Below are 17,085 nucleotides of genomic sequence, written 5' to 3'. Positions count from 1 at the left end.
AGGAAAGACAGAGACAGGAGATAATCCTATAAATGAGCTACAAAAAGACACCAGAAATAAACTTAAGATTCTCAGGAGAAATAATTGGTGACACTCCACTTAGCTGTTTTTATTTTATGCAAAAAGCTGCCAAACATCTTTTCTGCTAAAAACTTATCCACACTCACATACAACTAAAAGCAACACATTATAGCAAGAACTCTAGGTCTTAATCCACTCTGCCTGTCATGGAAGTGAAGAAAACCATTTAAATCCTCTAGGTCTTAGTTTCTCTAACAATAAAATGAGATGAGACTACTACTAATATAAACAATGAACAATAATAGCCAAACACAAAAGTAGCATGTGTGAGCATTCACAGTATTCCAGGCAGTGTTGTTTTTCATGTTAAATGAATGTTTTGATATTAACATTAAAGGTAAACATACATAATACTCAAGAGACGCTGTGAAACAGGTACTATTCTTATCCCCACTTTAAAGGTAAGGAAACTGAGACACAGGGAGGATTAAGTGGAAGAGCCATACAGTCTGGCTCCACAGCTTGTGTTCTTAATGACCATGCTCTACTTGATCTCTAAGACCTTTTCCAGTTCTCAAATTCTGGGTCCATGTATATTTAAGGCAACTCAAGGACATTATTAAACCCTTCTGCTTCAGCCACAACTCAGCAATTAACATTCTTGAAATATGCTAAGAGCCTTGCTCTGAATGACATCTAACGTCACCAGATGTGCAATCCTGACAGACCTCTGATGAAGGATCATAATGGAAAGAAACGGCTCATTTGTATCTGGTTATCTGTGTGAGATAATGCCAAGTGCCAAAGAGCCCCAAGGAGATTTACATGTCACTCAAAATTCTCCTGAAGCCAGGCCTAACAATTCTTTTCAAAGAAACAAACAGAATAGGCACCAGTCTGGGTGAGTGCCTATTAAACTGCTCAAGGAAATAGATAATTTCACATACCCAAAGTCCAAAAGTAATTCCAGGCAGATGATCAGGTGTGTTTCTAGATCAGCGATCTACAAACTTTCTCAGTCGGCGGCCAGATTGTAAATATTTAAGGCTTTGCAAACCACACCATCTCCATTGCATACTTTCCTTTGTTTTTGCCTTCAAATTCTTTACAAATGCAAACCCCATTCTTGGCTCCCAGGCCACATAAAAACATGTGGGGACTGTAATTTGCTTATCCACGTACTAGGTCACTGAATAAGTCGACTTTTAAAATGTGTTACTGTACATTTTGAGAGTTGTCAGTTACTAAAACAATCAAAGACAATCCTTTATTAAAACTATAAAAGTTCTTCTAAAATAATCCTGTGGACAGGATGACTGTTTATGAAGAAGCAAACAACAATATACACATATACATATTCATTTCAGTGTTTACTGAATATCTAATACATACAAGATGCCAGGCAATTTCTACCATCCTTATAAAAGTATACAACCTCATAAAGTATATAACCCAGCTTAAGGTTCCAAGTGAAGTAAAACTGCTTGTAAGAAAGGTTAAAAAAGAAAAGCTATAGGAGTTCCAATATGGTAAAGATTCCACCTAGTAGAAGCAGAAACATCAAAGGCTGCAGGGGTAGCAATACTTGGGATAGATTAACAAGTACAGAAAGCTGAATGGCAGTGAAGGAAAGTCCCACACAGACTGAACACCTTTAGCTGAAGCATGGCAGTGGGAAAACATAAGCTGTATTCAGAGAAAATTAAACAGTGGTCCAATTTGTTCAGCTCCAATGATGTCAAAATTACTTGGAACACCAGAGGGGAAAATAGTGGGAGATACAGCTGTGTGACAAGGTTGAGAGGCCTGGACACAGAAAGCCTTGAATGTCATACTAAAAAGTGAGACAACCTTCATAAAGAACTCATGAAAAGTTTCCGACAGTGTAGGACAATGATCAAAGCTGCATTTAAGGAAGGTTACTTTGGTAATGACACACACAACAAACTAGAGGAAGCAGAAAGCCCAAACACCCATTAGGAGGCTACTTTAGAAATCCACATGAACTAGAGGGAACGAGAACTCAAATTCTGAAGAATAAAGGAGACAGACAGAGAAAAGAAGTAAAGATAAAAGCAGAGATATACCCAAAAGTACTATACCATTGACTGAACGTAGGCTGATGGAGAAAAGGAAATTAGGTCAGAGATTTGGCCACATCTAGCAGACCAGAAGTAACTCCATACAACCTTTAAAGCAAAGGAATTAAAAAAAAAAAAAATGAAAGTATGCTTTAGGAATAAGATTAATCAGGCAGTGGTGAATCAGACAAAGTGGATACAAAGAGACCAGAGCCACAGGCTAGCCAGGAAACTACTGCAGTAATCCTGCCTTATGAAGGTGCCAAGCTGAGCTTGGATCATGGCAATGGATAGGGAAAAGCAGCCAAAAATGAGTGATTTCAAAGAAGGACTCAAAAGAGTCCAGGAGCTGAATGAATTGAATGGATAAAAGAAATCAATCAAGGCTAACTGCAAAATTTGAGACCTCGATAAATGGAAAAAAATAGTTAATAAAAATGCAAAAAAAAAAAAAACTGGAAGGAAGAGCAAACCTGGAGAGAAAATGAAAGAGATCCATTGAAAATATAATAATTTGCAAACAGAAGATGTCTATGAAGAAGTGGTCAGAAACTATTTAAACACAGATGAACGAGAATTTTGAACAACATGCTATGCAACTGATGACAATGAAGCAGTATATCCCAGCAGAGTTTTAAATGATCTGCTGCTACAACATTCATTCACTCATTCAACAAATGTTTACTGAATTATTACTACATGCCCAGCACCGTGCTAAGCACTAGGGATAATTCTTTTATAGACACTGTCCCTGCTCCTACACAGTGCACAGTCTAGTATGAAAGAGAGTTGAGCAAATGGGTAATCAGAATATAACTAGTTAAGGACCACGACAAGAAAAATGAAAAGCAAGGTTCTATGAGAGTACATAGAGGGGTGTCCAAACTAAACTTAGGGCTATGTCACAGAAACCATTCTATGGAAATGAGGTCTAAGCTCTAAACCTGAAATGGATAAATTTTAGCTTTTTAAGAAACTGTTATGGGTGAGGTGCTTCAAAATCAAGAATTAGATCACTGTAAGACCTTACAAGTCCATTAACTACTCTGAAATGACCTGAATAAGAGAGACATGATGAACATTTTAGAAAGATAAATCTGGCTCCAATGTCAAGAACCAGGAAAGAAACAGATGTTTAGCAGGTATCTCAAGTAGTGATTCAAAAAAGTAACTCAGAAAAAGAAGGGAGCGTTTAGGATGACTCCCTGCTCTGACTTGAGAAAATGCACGGACAACAGTACCACGCGCTGAACCAGGGAATACAATGAGGGAGGGGAGACTGAGCTCAGTGTAGCAGCTGTAGGGAGGAAGTGTCTCTCAGATGGCTGGGCGGCATCACCGACTCAACAGACCTGAGTCTGAGCAAACTCCGGGAGACACTGAAGGACAGGGAAGCCTGGCAGCCTGGCATGCTACAGTCCATGGGCTCACAAAGAGTCACACGTGACTTAGCGATTGAACAACAATGAGTCTCTGAAACACTCAAGCAATCTGACTCAAGTCTAGATATATGGAAGCACTGACTGGAGAAGCAGACTTGGGAGAGATCTGAATCACCCAGACACAATGTGTTGATGAGAAGACAAAAGGTCTGAGTGGAAGCCTGAGGACAATACCTTAAAGGCCCCAGCAAAATCCTGCCCCATGGGACTGATAGTAGACTATATATGGGTATGGGTGTGCGTGTGTGTTCAGTCACTCAGTTGTGTCCGACTCTTTGTGACCCCATGGACTGCAGCCCACCAGGCTCCTCTGTCCATGGGATTCTCCACGCAAGAATACTGGAGTGGGTTGTCATTTCCCACTCCAGGGGAGTTTCCTGACCCAGGGATCAAAGCCATGCCTTTTGTGTTGGCAGCCGGATTCTTTACCACTGCACCACCAGGGAAGCCCCAGCAGACTATATACATTATGCTTAAAACTGTTAAGTGAGCTCTGCAAATAGTCCCTCTTCTATTTACTTATGGAGAATAAGGAATCCTAATGGACAATGGAGAAAAGAAAACAACCTGTGGCTCATTCTACTACTTGAGCACATTTTCAGATATAGATAGTGAGCATACTTTTTCAAAATTTAGTATTTATTTGTACAAGGACAGGGAAGCCTGGTGTGCTGCAGTCCATGGGGTCGCAAAGAGTTGGACACGGCTGAGTGACTGAACAACAACAATTTGTACAACTCCTCCTAAAATGGCTACCTGAAGAATCAAAAGAAAGCCTGTGTTCCTATGTGTGTATGTCAGTTTGGATACTAACACACTTTTAAGTGTCACTAAGGTTTAAACTGAGAAAAATGTGCATGTATCTCTGTCAAGCACCTTCAAACCTCAGACACTCACTGCCACTGAGCTCTGACGAAGCCCAGATGCTGAGCTGCTAAGGAGGGAAAGTGAGACTGTTTCCTGACACTGAACCTCAGCTGAATATGCAGATTCCCCCAGATATGGTCTGAGGTTTGAGACAGCATATGTTTTCTTCTCCTTCAAAACAGAAGCAATGAAAATAAGAATAATGCTATTAAGCAAAGGTATACAGATCCTGAAACTAAATTCTTTCTTTTCTTAATTCAAGTCAATAGGGATGAAGACGTTCTTCTTCACAAGTGTGAACTGAAGGTTCACACTTCAGTGTTTTAAACTACCCTCAAAAAATGATCACAATCATAGTCACACACTCCAAATACGAAATGGATTAAATGTCAGCAATACAACTCCGTAAAAAGAGGGTTGACAGTGACCCTGCTGAAGTAGCCATCCTTTAAGAGAAAAGTGTACTACAGAAGACAGACAGAACCCATGTGATCCTAGTGGACCTCATCCACTCAAGAAAAACATCTTCTAAGCCAAGTCTACACTAAATCCTGGGACTAAAACAATGAGTAAGAGACAACCTCAGCCCTAAGGAAGATTACACTCTAAGAGGAGGAAGGACATACAAACAGTTACTATAACTGTGAGGAGAGAGAAGTTAGAGGGAAGAGAAGGCAACAGTGATATCATGCTAACTAGGCGAAAAAGTCGAAGAAAGCATTCCCAGCTTTCTAGAGAAACAATTTAAATGGAAACTGACTCCCAGAGGGAAAAGTTAAAAAAAAAAAAAAGTCAAGAATGCCCTCACTACAAATCTAAGAAAGAATAATAAAGATGAGTTTACAAAATTTAAACAAAGTTTTCAACTCTCTGAACCCCCTAGTGAGGATGAGTCTGGAGCTCTGTTTCTGTTTACTTTCTAAGAAACTAAAACATCTATATGGAGAGCCGTGCTTGGCTTTGAATATTCCACTATTAAAATTCTGAAAAGCTCAAAAATTGTGCTAAGGAGACAAGATCCTCCAAATTCCTAACAGGAAACGTGGCATTTTCCCAGATTATTCTCTGGCTTCAATGAAGAGAGAGAATGGGGACCACACTGCAGCAGCAGGATTTATAAATATGAATTACAGGATGAGATGATTTTCCAAACATCTGTCAGAAGCTAATCTGATCCAAAAGAAGAGGGGGTGGGGGTAAGGAGAGAGACTCAGAGGAAAGCCAAACAGACTAACATGTGGAAATTTTGTGGACTTTGGTGGGTTGATGGCCTCTTGGGCATTGCATGCCCACTCTACAATGATACATACCCGAAGTCTGTACAATAACACACTTTATACCATTCAGAGCACTTATGTATGTACCCTCATTTGATCCAAACAATGCACATAGCAGATATCTCTAGGTAAATGTAAAGAAAGTGACGTGGTACTTTGACATGCTCTGTGAAGTAGGAAGAAATCTAGAGATACCACACAGCATAGTTGTCACGAGGCTTTTGAATAAATCAGACCTGGTTTCAATCATTGTTCTGCTACTTACTAAATCAAGGCTATGGTTTTTCCAGTAGTCATGTAAGGATGTGAGAGTTGGACTATAAAGAAAGCTGAGTGCAGAAGAACTGATGCTTTTGAACTGTGGTGTTGGAGAAGACTCTTGAGATTCCCTTGGACTTCAAGGAGATCCAACGAGTCCATCCTAAAGGAGATCAATCCTGGGTGTTCACTGGAAGGACTGATGCTGAAGCTGAAACTCCAATACTTTGGCCACCTGATGCAAAGAACTGACTCATTGGAAAAGACCCTGATGCTGGGAAAGATTGAAGGCAGGAGGAGAAGGGGACAACAGAGGATGAGGTGGTTGGATGGCATCACCGACTCAATGGACATGAGTTTGGGTAAACTCCAGGAGTTGGTGATGGACAGAGGCCTGGCATGCTGCAGTCCATGGGGTTGCAAAGAGTCGGACACAACTGAGCAACTGAACTAAAGTAATCCTGGATTAGTAGTTGAACGTTTCCTTCTAGGATACTGTATCTATAGAATGATGATAACTACCTCATGGAGCTGTTATACAGATTAAATAAAATATGAAAAGTAGATAGTATAGTGTCTGACATACAGTAGGTACTCAGTAAACAAAAACTAGCAATGATAATTTTCAAAAGTTCATATTCACCTGAGTAATACTGTTTTTAGGATACCACACCAGCTCAAATAATTCAGAAACAAAATTTTACCCTGGACTTAAACTGAGCTCAGATACTTAGAGGTTTTATTAACAAAGCTAGCAGTTATTAATTAGAAACAGCCCCTTAAGATCTGTCTGGTCTGTTTCTTATATTTCATAATCTGCTTGAGGGGGCAGGGTGGGGACAGAGCTCTTCAAGGAAAACTGAATAAAATATGTATAAGAATGAGCTATTTTTGTGATCCTCCAACCTTCACTTGATGACGTACTGAGAGATCTGGGTAGAAATTATACCATATCCCTTTCTCTGTTGTTAAAATACAGGCAGTACTTGACACACTTAATCCCCACTTCTGAATGTTCCGCTTGAGTACCATGTGGGACGTGCTTTGGAAACAACTTAGCATCCATGAATTTGACCCGCAAGAGGAAACAGCCATCTTTTTAATTTCTCAGTTCTATAAAGTTAACTAGACAAAATCTCTTTTCAAAGTTTCAGCATCTTCAGTTTGAAAACAAAAATACTAATACTTTGCCCACCTGAGTTGTTATAAGTTAAAGACAGTATCTTTAACAGCATTTAATCACACAAATGAAAGGATGGAAGAAACCTCAAAATGCACTTAAAAGAAGAAAATCATCTATTCATCACTTTTTACACAGGTGACATGGTATAATGAAGAGCATATCTAGAAAGACACAGATCTATGTTCTGATCCTGGTCCTGCCACTAACTCATCCTGATTTCCTGATCATTCATTTATTCCCCAAATAGTTACTGTTAGCTGCTAGATGCCTGCAGCTGCTACTACTACTAAAACTTCCAATAGTAGTCACTCTGCCTTCCCTACAGAACAGAGCAAAATAATTTACAGAGCTATGAAACTGTGTGATGATTTTTATATTACATTTGATATTATTATAGCTATGTCTAAGTTACCACCTAAAGCATGAAGCTACTCTCCATGTCAAGTTCAAGGGGCTCTCTAAGCCTCAGTTTCTTTGTCTATGAGAAAAGAGCACTGAGTTAAATAAATCTAATATTCCCTCCAGCATTAATCAGCTGACAAGAATTTTTTTAGTTTGAAATGAGGAACCTAAAACTAAGAGAGGTTAACTGATCTGCTCCAGGATACACAGTAGCAGAACAAAACTGGGATTAGAAATCAGGTTTTCTACTTAGCAAAAGTATCATGCCTTGACCAATATAAAATAAGGAATTCCCATTTGCACAGGGCTCTGAAACTTGCTGTTGTCCCTAAATCTTCAATCTCAGTTGGACTATGTACTTGAGATGATCAACTCAAGTGGTTGCATTTGTGAAATTAATCACCAAACTGTTATTTCAATCTCCTGAGCATTTTACTCCAAAAAGATTTGATCCTTTTTATTTGGATCCTTGTTATTCAGTCACTCAGTCATGTCGGACTCCTTATGACCCCATGGAATGCAGCACGCCAGGCTTCCCTGTCCTTCACTATCTCCTGGAGTTTGCTCAATTCTACTCCGGCTTCAAATTTTTTTTTTCCATTAAAATGAGAATGCATTGCCATCTACTGGACTCTGAAGACATTGCTGCTACAGTTTTCTGTCTGAGAACAAGAATTCTTAACAATTTAAAGCTTTTTATACTTTATCAATAACATAACAGTTATTATGACAATATAAGTTATATAAAAATAAAACTCCAAAAGTTGAGGCTAGGGATAAGGTAGGGTAAGAGAGAAAAATACTATCCCTTTGAGATTTTTCATCTCAATTATTGCTATGACAGTTCTAAATATAGCAAGCATTCACCTACATTTGTTAACAAAGTGAGCCCCTGCTACATGCCAGGCTCTGTTCAAGGGACACAACTGCTGACAGAGTGGTAAGTATTAGAGAGTGATCCCTCTTTTCATATGGTTTAGAGACCTCTGAGTAGTGGTGTCCATACTGAACTTTCCTCATGTGCCAGGCTCATAATATGCATCATCACCTTTAATATTCAAAATAATTTATGATGAGGAAGAAACTTATCTCCACTTACAGACAAAAAAAACAAACTCAGAGATGACTCAGTTTGCCCCAAATCTCTCTCATGGGTAAGCAGAAGTGGTGCCTGGAATTCAACTCACATCAATCTGACTCCGACACCCATATTCTTAACCACTAGGAATGTCCATTCACCCAAGCAGCTGTCAGCATTCTTCCGAAAAGAAAAGTTGTTGCCAAAAAGAAATTCAGATAATGATAACTTCACATGTCTGTACTAAAGGTAAAACTCCTGCACAGGGATCTGAAAAGTCTCCAGCTTACTGGGTCAAGAGCTGGCCCAACAGCCTCTCTATTGGAGGAACCTCTATTCCCCATGCTCCTCCAACTGCCCTCCTAGTAGCAAAATCCACCTGGGAAACATCTCTCTCGGTCACCTAGCCTGATTCACCAACCCCTTCCTAAGGTTCTCTTCGAATCAGTTACAGTTCTGCTATAACTCACTGTGTTAAGATCCAAACAACTGACATCAAAAATAATTTTCCAAAAAAAACTATTTGTAAATTGCAGCTCTTCTGGAAAAAAATGCTACTTTATCTCAGGTAAAAGAATAAATGTTGGTGAGTCTACACCTAACATTTCTGCATCCCAGAGTACTTAGTTTAACAATGGGCATATAGTAGGTACTTGATAAGTACTGACAGAAAAAAATAATGAATCAAGTTTACAACTAAAAACAGATTTTTATTATCATTTATTCAATTATTTTTTGTCTGCACTGCTGTTCAATATGTAAGAGTTTAATTTGTATGCCAAATAAATGAACTTTACTACACAAAATTAACAAGGTGTCACTTCCTCATAATGCCAGCAGAAGTTTCTGAATGAAGGATTCAGACCCACAGTATATATTTTAGTCAAAGATTTTCAAATATATTAAATAGTTTCCAAACACATCCCTGGAAGTGAGAATGAATACTCATCCAACACAGTAAAAAGCTGAGACATTTACTAGATTCCTAACAACTCAACAGAAATGAGTAAATCCTTTTTGAGAAGCAGATAAACAAAGGCAAAAATTTTGAGCAAACAAGCTTCAACTTTTAGACCATGGATGAAAAGTTTAGACCACAGATTCACCTAGAGCCGGACATCCTGGAATGAGAAGTCAGGTGGACGTCAGGAGGCATCACTACGAACAAAGCTAGTGGAGACTATGGAATTCCAGTTGAGCTATCTCAAATTCTAAAAGATGATGCTTTGAAAGTGCTGCACTCAGTATGTCAGCAAATTTGGAAAACTCAGCAGTGGCCACAGGACTAAAAAAGGTCAGGTTTCATTCCAATCCCAAAGAAAGGCAATGCCAAAGAATGCTCAAACTACCGCACAATTGCACTCATCTCACACACTAGTAAAGTAATGCTCAAAATCCTCTAAGCCAGGCTTCAGGAATCCGTGAACCATGAACTTCCTGATGTTCAAGCTGGTTTTAGAAAAGGCAGAGGAACCAGAGATCAAATTGCCAACATCTGCTGGATTATCGAAAAGCAAGAGAGTTCCAGAAAAACATCTATTTCTGCTTTATTGACTATGCCAAAGCCTTTGACTGTGTGGATCACAATAAACTGTGGAAAATTCTGAAAGAGATAGGAATACAGACCACCTGACCTGCCTCTTGAGAAACCTATATGCAGGTCAGGAAGCAACAGTTAGAACTGGACATGGAACAACAGACTGTTTTCAAATAGGAAAAGGAGTGCATCAAGGCTGTATATTGTCACCCTGCTTATCTAACTTATATGCAGAATACATCATGAGAAATGCTGGGCTGGAGGAAGCATAAGCTGGAATCAAGATTGCCGGGAGAAATATCAATAACCTCAGACATGCAGAGGACACCACCCTTATGGCAGAAAGTGAAGAAGAACTAAAGAGCCTCTTGATGAAAGTGAAAGAGGAGAGTGAAAAAGTTGGCTTAAAGCTCAACGTTCAGAAAACTAAGATCATGGCATCCGGTCCCATCACTTCATGGCAAATAGATGGGGAAACATTGGAGACAGTGGCTGACTTTATTTTTCTGGGCTCCAAAATCACTGCAGATGGTGACTGCAGCCATGAAACTAAAAGACGCTTACTCCTTGGAAGGAAAGTTATGACCAACCTAGACAGCATATTCAAAAGCAGAGACATTACTTTGCCAACAAAGGTCCGTCTAGTCAAGGCTATGGTTTTTCCAGTAGTCATGTATGGATGTGAGAGTTGGACTCTAAAGAAAGCTGAGCGCAGAAGAATTGATGCTTTTGAACTGTGGTGTTGGAGAAGACTCTTGAGAGTCCCTTGGACTTCCAGGAGATCCAACCAGTCCATCCTAAAGGAGATCAGTCCTGGATGTTCATTGGAGGGACTGATGTTGAGGCTGAAACTCCAATACTTTGGCCACCTGATGCGGAGAGCTGACTCATTTGAAAAGACCCTGATGCTGGGAAAGATTGAGGGCAGGAGGAGAAAGGGATGACAGAGGATGAGATGTTTGGATGGCATCACCGACACAACGGACATGGGTTTGGGTGGACTCCGGCAGTTGGTGATGGACAGGGAGGCCTGGCGTGCTATAGTTCATGGGATCGCAAACAGTCATACATGATTGAGCGACTGAAATGAACTGAACTGAACTGAACTTTAGACCATGGTGGCTGAAGATACTTTAACATGGACAGAGGAAGAATTAACAGCAACATAATCATCAGATATGTTTCTGGTTACAGATAACGTAAAAAAACAGGAATTCTGAAGAACTGGTCAACAAAAACTTTAGTCACTGTTTTTTTGCTTTAAAACATGCTTCCTTGTGATAGCTTCACAAGTAACTATCTTCCATACAGAACATACATTCTTAAAGCCTTGCTGCCTTAGAATATTTTAATCCTTCATGAAATATTTCAGCCACAGATATTCTATCCATATTCAGTGACTGTGATTACAAGTGTATTTGGACTTACTCCTGTCACTGTACCACATGCTTCTGTTTCCTATTTGTTTTCTTTTTTGTTTTCCTTTTCTGGCTCCTATCAAGTTGACAGAGTTTGCTACTCCTTATATTCCCTTTTTCCCCTCTGCCAATTAAAAATCTACATTGTTTCTAGTATTTAGTAGGTGTCTTGACATTTTTACCATGCACACTTAACCACAAGCTATTATAAGAAATTTTAAACTTGTTTACTATCTCTAGCCTCCTCCCGAACAAATCAATGAGTCTTACTCTTCCAAGAGCCTCCCTCCCCTTATCACTGTTGTCTGGAGCAAACAGAGTCCTCACAGTGTCTGTGGAGAAGGGTCGGTTGCTTTTCCTCCAATCCACTGTGAGCTGATACTTTAATAAAATACAATAAAAAGGCACAATAATGTCAAATGGCTACAGAAGTTTAAAAACATTCACTTTTTTATACTTGGCTTACCACAGACTGGTGGCAGTTCTAGCCAGCTCTGGGCCACTTTGAACAACAGTGGTGATCTGTTTTACATTTATGGTATAAATTAGTTTTTGTGTGCTGTTTGGTTTGTCAGTAGTGAGCCAAATTCACTAAGGTTTTACCACTTTCATACACTCTGCTATAACTTGCTGCTATATCCCACATCTTCCCTTTGGGATCAATTCTTTATCTACCACATTCAGTATAGTTAGAAGCAGTAAACCTTCAGTCTTCAGGTACTTAAAATTGTCTTTCTTTCACCCTCACTCTTTACTGAATGTTTACCAGAAACAGAATTGTATGTTAACAGTTAACAGCACTTTGAAGATACATTTCTTCTTGAATCTACTGTTGCTGATGAGAAGTCTGCTGTCAGTCTAATTTATAGGGAATATTTCCTTTCTCTCTATGAGCTTTTAAGATTTTCCCTTTTAAAACTATCCTTACAGATGACTGGTGTCCCTAAGATATCTTTTTTCAGCCTCCTTTTGTTAAGGGAGAGCCCCGTCTCAGCTTTTATGCTCATTTAGTGTCACTTTGCCCAGAGAAGCCCATCTTTCAGCCAGTTTTATCAAATGCTTCTGCCCACTTCTTTGTGCTTCTATTCCATTTGTTTCCGAGATGTTTATTATCTTGCTTTTTGTTTGTTTTAGCAAAGAATGTCTCTTTAAACTTCTCTGATTTCATCAATTGCTGTCTTTGGTTTGGTTCAAAATCAAACCAAAACAAAAACCTCTCTTTCTTTAGCCTGAGATTCCATGAAAGATTTCCCTCCCTTTTCCTCATCCATCTCTCACCACTCCTTCTCTGCCACTTTTTACAACATCTCCTCCCATATTTGGCCTTTAAAAGTGGGAGATCCTCAGGCCCATTACTCAGTCCCTTTTTTCTCACTAAGTACTGTTTGTCCTTGGTCTATCTTATCTGAACTCATGATTTCAGTAACTATTTGCCATTGTTATACTTCACTATTTATATCTCTATCTTGCTTCTCTCCTCTGAACTCCAGATTCATATAATCCAAATGTCTCCTTTAAAACCTACACAGGGCTATCTTGAGGTATTCTCAAAGTCTATATGATCAAATCTCAACTCACGATTTGCCTCCAACAAAGCTGTCTTCCTCCAGTTCCTTAGCTCTCTCAGTGCCTGGTACTTTTACCCATCTGGTTACTTCATCTAAGCCAGAAACCCAAAGGCATCCTTAACACCTTCTTTTTTCCTCTATCCTCTACCCTAAATTCAAACCAAGTCCTAATGATTTTACCTCCTAAAACTTTGCTAAATCTATTTGCTATTCTACCATAACCCTGTTCCAAAGTATCAGATCTCTTACCTGATACACTTATGAGTAAGATCCTTCTTACTGTCTTCCCACATACATTCTTGCTGCTTCTAAAATCAGTCCTTACAGCAGCCAGAGTGAAACTGAAAGTGAAAGTGAAGTCGCTCAGTCGTGTGCGACTCTTTGCGACCCCATGTACTGTAGCCTATCAGGCTCCTCCGTCCATGGGATTTTCCAGGCAAGAGTGCTGGAGTGGGTTGCCATTCCCTCCTCCAGGGGATCTTCCCGACCCAGGAACTGAACCCGGGTCTTGCGCATTGCAGGCAGACACTTTACCGTCTGAGCCACCAGGGAAGCCCTGGTGAAATTATTAAAACACAAATCCAATTATACGTCTGCCATGGTAAAAATCCTTCAACACACTTCACTGCTCTTAGGATAAAATCTTCTAAAAGGTTCTGTTATGTGGTCTCTGACTACCTTGCCAGCCACATCTGGTATCATTTTCCCTTATTACTCAGACCTTCCTTCAGTCCCTTAAAACTCACCACTTCCTCTAGGATTTCATGGCCTTCCAATATTACCCTACTCTACTCAGAATGCTCTCTCTATTCAGCCCTCACTCTCTCCACATTGTTCAGTTCCATTCATCCTCAGGATTGTAACCTTAAAAGTCAAGTCCCGAAGACCTTTCTTGAGCCACTAGAGTAGGTAAGATCATCACACGCTCTTATAGCAGCACTTGCCACCATTTACGTTTATACAGTTACCTGTCAGGTTACTTTACAGTGTGTGTCTCCTCCATACACTCCATGACAGCAGGGAAACCTGTCTGCTCACCACTGTACCCTGAGCGCTTAGAGCACAGGAGCCAATGTATAGCACGTCCTCCATAAATAGCCACTGAATGGGCGCAGCATTCTAGCAATAGCATTTCAGATCATCAAGAATCAGGAAACAACATGATCACTAAGGAAATCATGTAGAAACTCATTTCACTGGTTTGTGGCCAAAATTAAATAGGATAAAAAACATGAATCACCTGACATGGTACCACAGAGAGTACGCACTTAGTAAAAATAAATTCCTTCTCCTTTCTCTAATCATCTTTAGATACAGAGCCAGCAAAGACTATAATGTAACTGACTACACTACAACTTGCCTCAGGATTCTTAAATTTATTCAAAGCTGTAAAAGGTATCTGAAACATTTACTGAAACTGTATTACATTTAATCAAAAGCCACTATTCATTCTTCTTTAACCCCTAAAGAATTGTTAGAAAACAGCCAGTTGAGATTTTCTTTTAGGAAAATTAATATAATATGGACTTAGAAAAGATGTATGGGTGCAGCTACAAAATGAGTTTTCACCCGGAGCCACACTAAACAACAAACTTACACTTAAAACATGATTCTATTTACACAGAGCTTTTGCCTGATGTATCAGTGCACACCTGCACTAACAAAACTCACAGCATCACGCAAATCCTCTTACCTTATGTTCAAATGGAGCACCATAATAGCCATCATTCAGCCCAAAAATTATTTCATTCTGGTTGCGGGCATGAATCTAAGAGAGGAGGAAAATACATTATTAGTTCATCTCATTCCAATCAAGTTTTAATGTGACTAGAAAATGACAGGACCTACTTCAGTGTTGAAAAATAATTGGCTATGTCTAACAAGCCAGCAGAAAACAAACTGCATATCAAAGGACAAGATAATCAATTTAGAGTTTCCTGTTTTAGTCAAAGTTCTCACAAAAGCATCTCATGAGATCACAGGCACCATCATTCACACATATTTTCCACAAACACTTCTTGAGGTTGTTACAGAAAGCAAATTCCTTAAGCACAGGGGATTAAGAGGCATACTATACATTCTTTAATCTCAAAGAAAACACAATCCAGGTCTTCCCTGGTGGTCCAGTGATTAAAAATGCATCTGCAGTGCAGAGGACACGGGTTCAATTCCTGGTCTGGAAAAATTCCATATGCCTTGGGGCAAGTAAGCCCATGCACCACAACTACTGAAGCCCGTGCACCCTAGAGTCTGTGCTGTGCAATAAGAATAGCCACCCCAACAAGAAACCCGAGCACCGTAACATAATAAAGAGTGGCCCCAATCGCCGCTGCAGCTAGAAAAAGCCCATGCACAGCAACAAAGGCCCAATGCAGTAAAAAATGAATAAACTTTAAAAAAAATAACAGTTAAATTAGTCTGTCAATGCTTCAAATAAAAATGAAGTTCTAGAAAAAACATAAAAGGTTAACACTATTTTTTATCTTCAAAAAGACAGTCTAAAGATAATATCCAATCCCCAAAACCTTTAAAAGTCTACTACTTATTTTCTGCCAACTACTCTTTCAAATACAACTGATTTGAGCTTCAGTCAGTGTTACTTCAAATTAAACTTCATCTAAAAAATAGAGGAATAAAACTTTCAAAATTGAAGAAGAATTTTTAAAAGCTCAAAACAGCATAAAGTCTTTACAAACAAATTTGATTACTTGATCAGAAAGAGTTGTGGCTAAAATGTTTTTTAATTGCTTTTACAATGAGGAATTAAAGTGAGGGTTCAAGTGGGGGAAAGAACAAAGACTATCAGAATAGAACATTTCATCTTTTCTTTCTCTAGCTAGAGATACAAAGGCCAAAGTCAGCAGCAGAAAATTCCTGTGAACATTTACCTGACTTCCATACCTGCCATATCTGTTACTAAAGCAGAATTAATCACATACTTCCTGTTAGCCTATATCTTTACTCAACTGAATATAATGATACCAAAAGATGGACCTGCTATAATAAAACTATAAGTAGTGTCCCATTTTATGACAGAAAAGGAGAAAGCACTATGAAATCAGTTTCAAGATTAGCAGAAACACAAAAATTTTACAAACATAAAATATTTTATACATATATACACCTCGAGAGGAAAAAGATTAAAATCACATGCATCAAAATGTTAACAACGGTTGATCTTAACAAACATTTCACACACACAAAAAGAAAAAGGTGGAGGACTGAGAACAAATATACATTTTCTTAATGTAAAACATCATTTCATCATTAGGGAAATCAAAATTAGGATGAGATACCATCAGAATGGTAAAAATTAAAAAGACTGACAATAATAAGTCCTTACAAAAGTAAGGAACTTTCATACATTGCTAATGGGGACGCAGAATGACAGTTACTTTGGAAAAAGTTTCACAGTTCCTTACAAATTTAACACAGCTCTTACCATTAGACCCAGAAACTCCATTTATTCAAGAGAAATGAAAACTTATGTCAACATAAAGACCTATATTTAATTATTCACAGCAGCATTATTCACTGTAGTGGTGGTTACTTACTTCATACATTTGTCAAACACATTGAAATGTATACAATAAAAGGATAAATTTGATTGTATGTAAATTTTACCTAAAAAAAAAAAACCCTAACTTCATTCAAAAGTCATTCACTCCCTGACCCTATGCAGACTTGTCTAAATACCTCTTAAACGTACTCCTGTAGCTCTCTTTTCAGGTATTTATCATCAGTTTACCAGTTCCTAAGAACCAGATTTATCTTATTCATCTCTGGATCACTGACACTAAGAACAATACCTGTCAGAAAGCAGATCACCAATCAATAAACCTAAGTGATTCTGGCTATTAACCTAATACAGCTTAGCGTCGCTTTCCTCTAAAAATCTGTAACTCTGTTATACCTGATCTTTAGTAGTATGTTGTTATATCTATTTCACAGGT

The 17,085-nt window shown here is 38.8% G+C and overlaps 1 protein-coding gene across 6 annotated transcripts in view; it reads right to left on the bottom strand.

Annotated features, from left to right (window-relative positions):
- Positions 1-17,085, bottom strand: part of UVRAG (UV radiation resistance associated) — a 321,480-nt gene that overhangs the window by 242,963 nt on the left and 61,432 nt on the right. For all 6 annotated transcript variants that reach the window (XM_027979551.2, XM_060399449.1, XM_042233269.2 and 3 more), the window contains one exon: positions 14,826-14,900. In XM_027979551.2, the coding sequence (XP_027835352.1) occupies positions 14,826-14,900 (75 nt within the window). The remainder of the gene's footprint in view (positions 1-14,825; positions 14,901-17,085) is intronic.

The sequence above is a fragment of the Ovis aries genome, chromosome 15 (genome assembly GCF_016772045.2).
Source record: "Ovis aries strain OAR_USU_Benz2616 breed Rambouillet chromosome 15, ARS-UI_Ramb_v3.0, whole genome shotgun sequence".
In the NCBI taxonomy this organism is placed as follows: Eukaryota; Metazoa; Chordata; class Mammalia; order Artiodactyla; family Bovidae; genus Ovis; species Ovis aries.
Note: the sequence above shows the minus strand (reverse complement) of the source record. Positions and strands in the feature narration are given on the sequence as shown.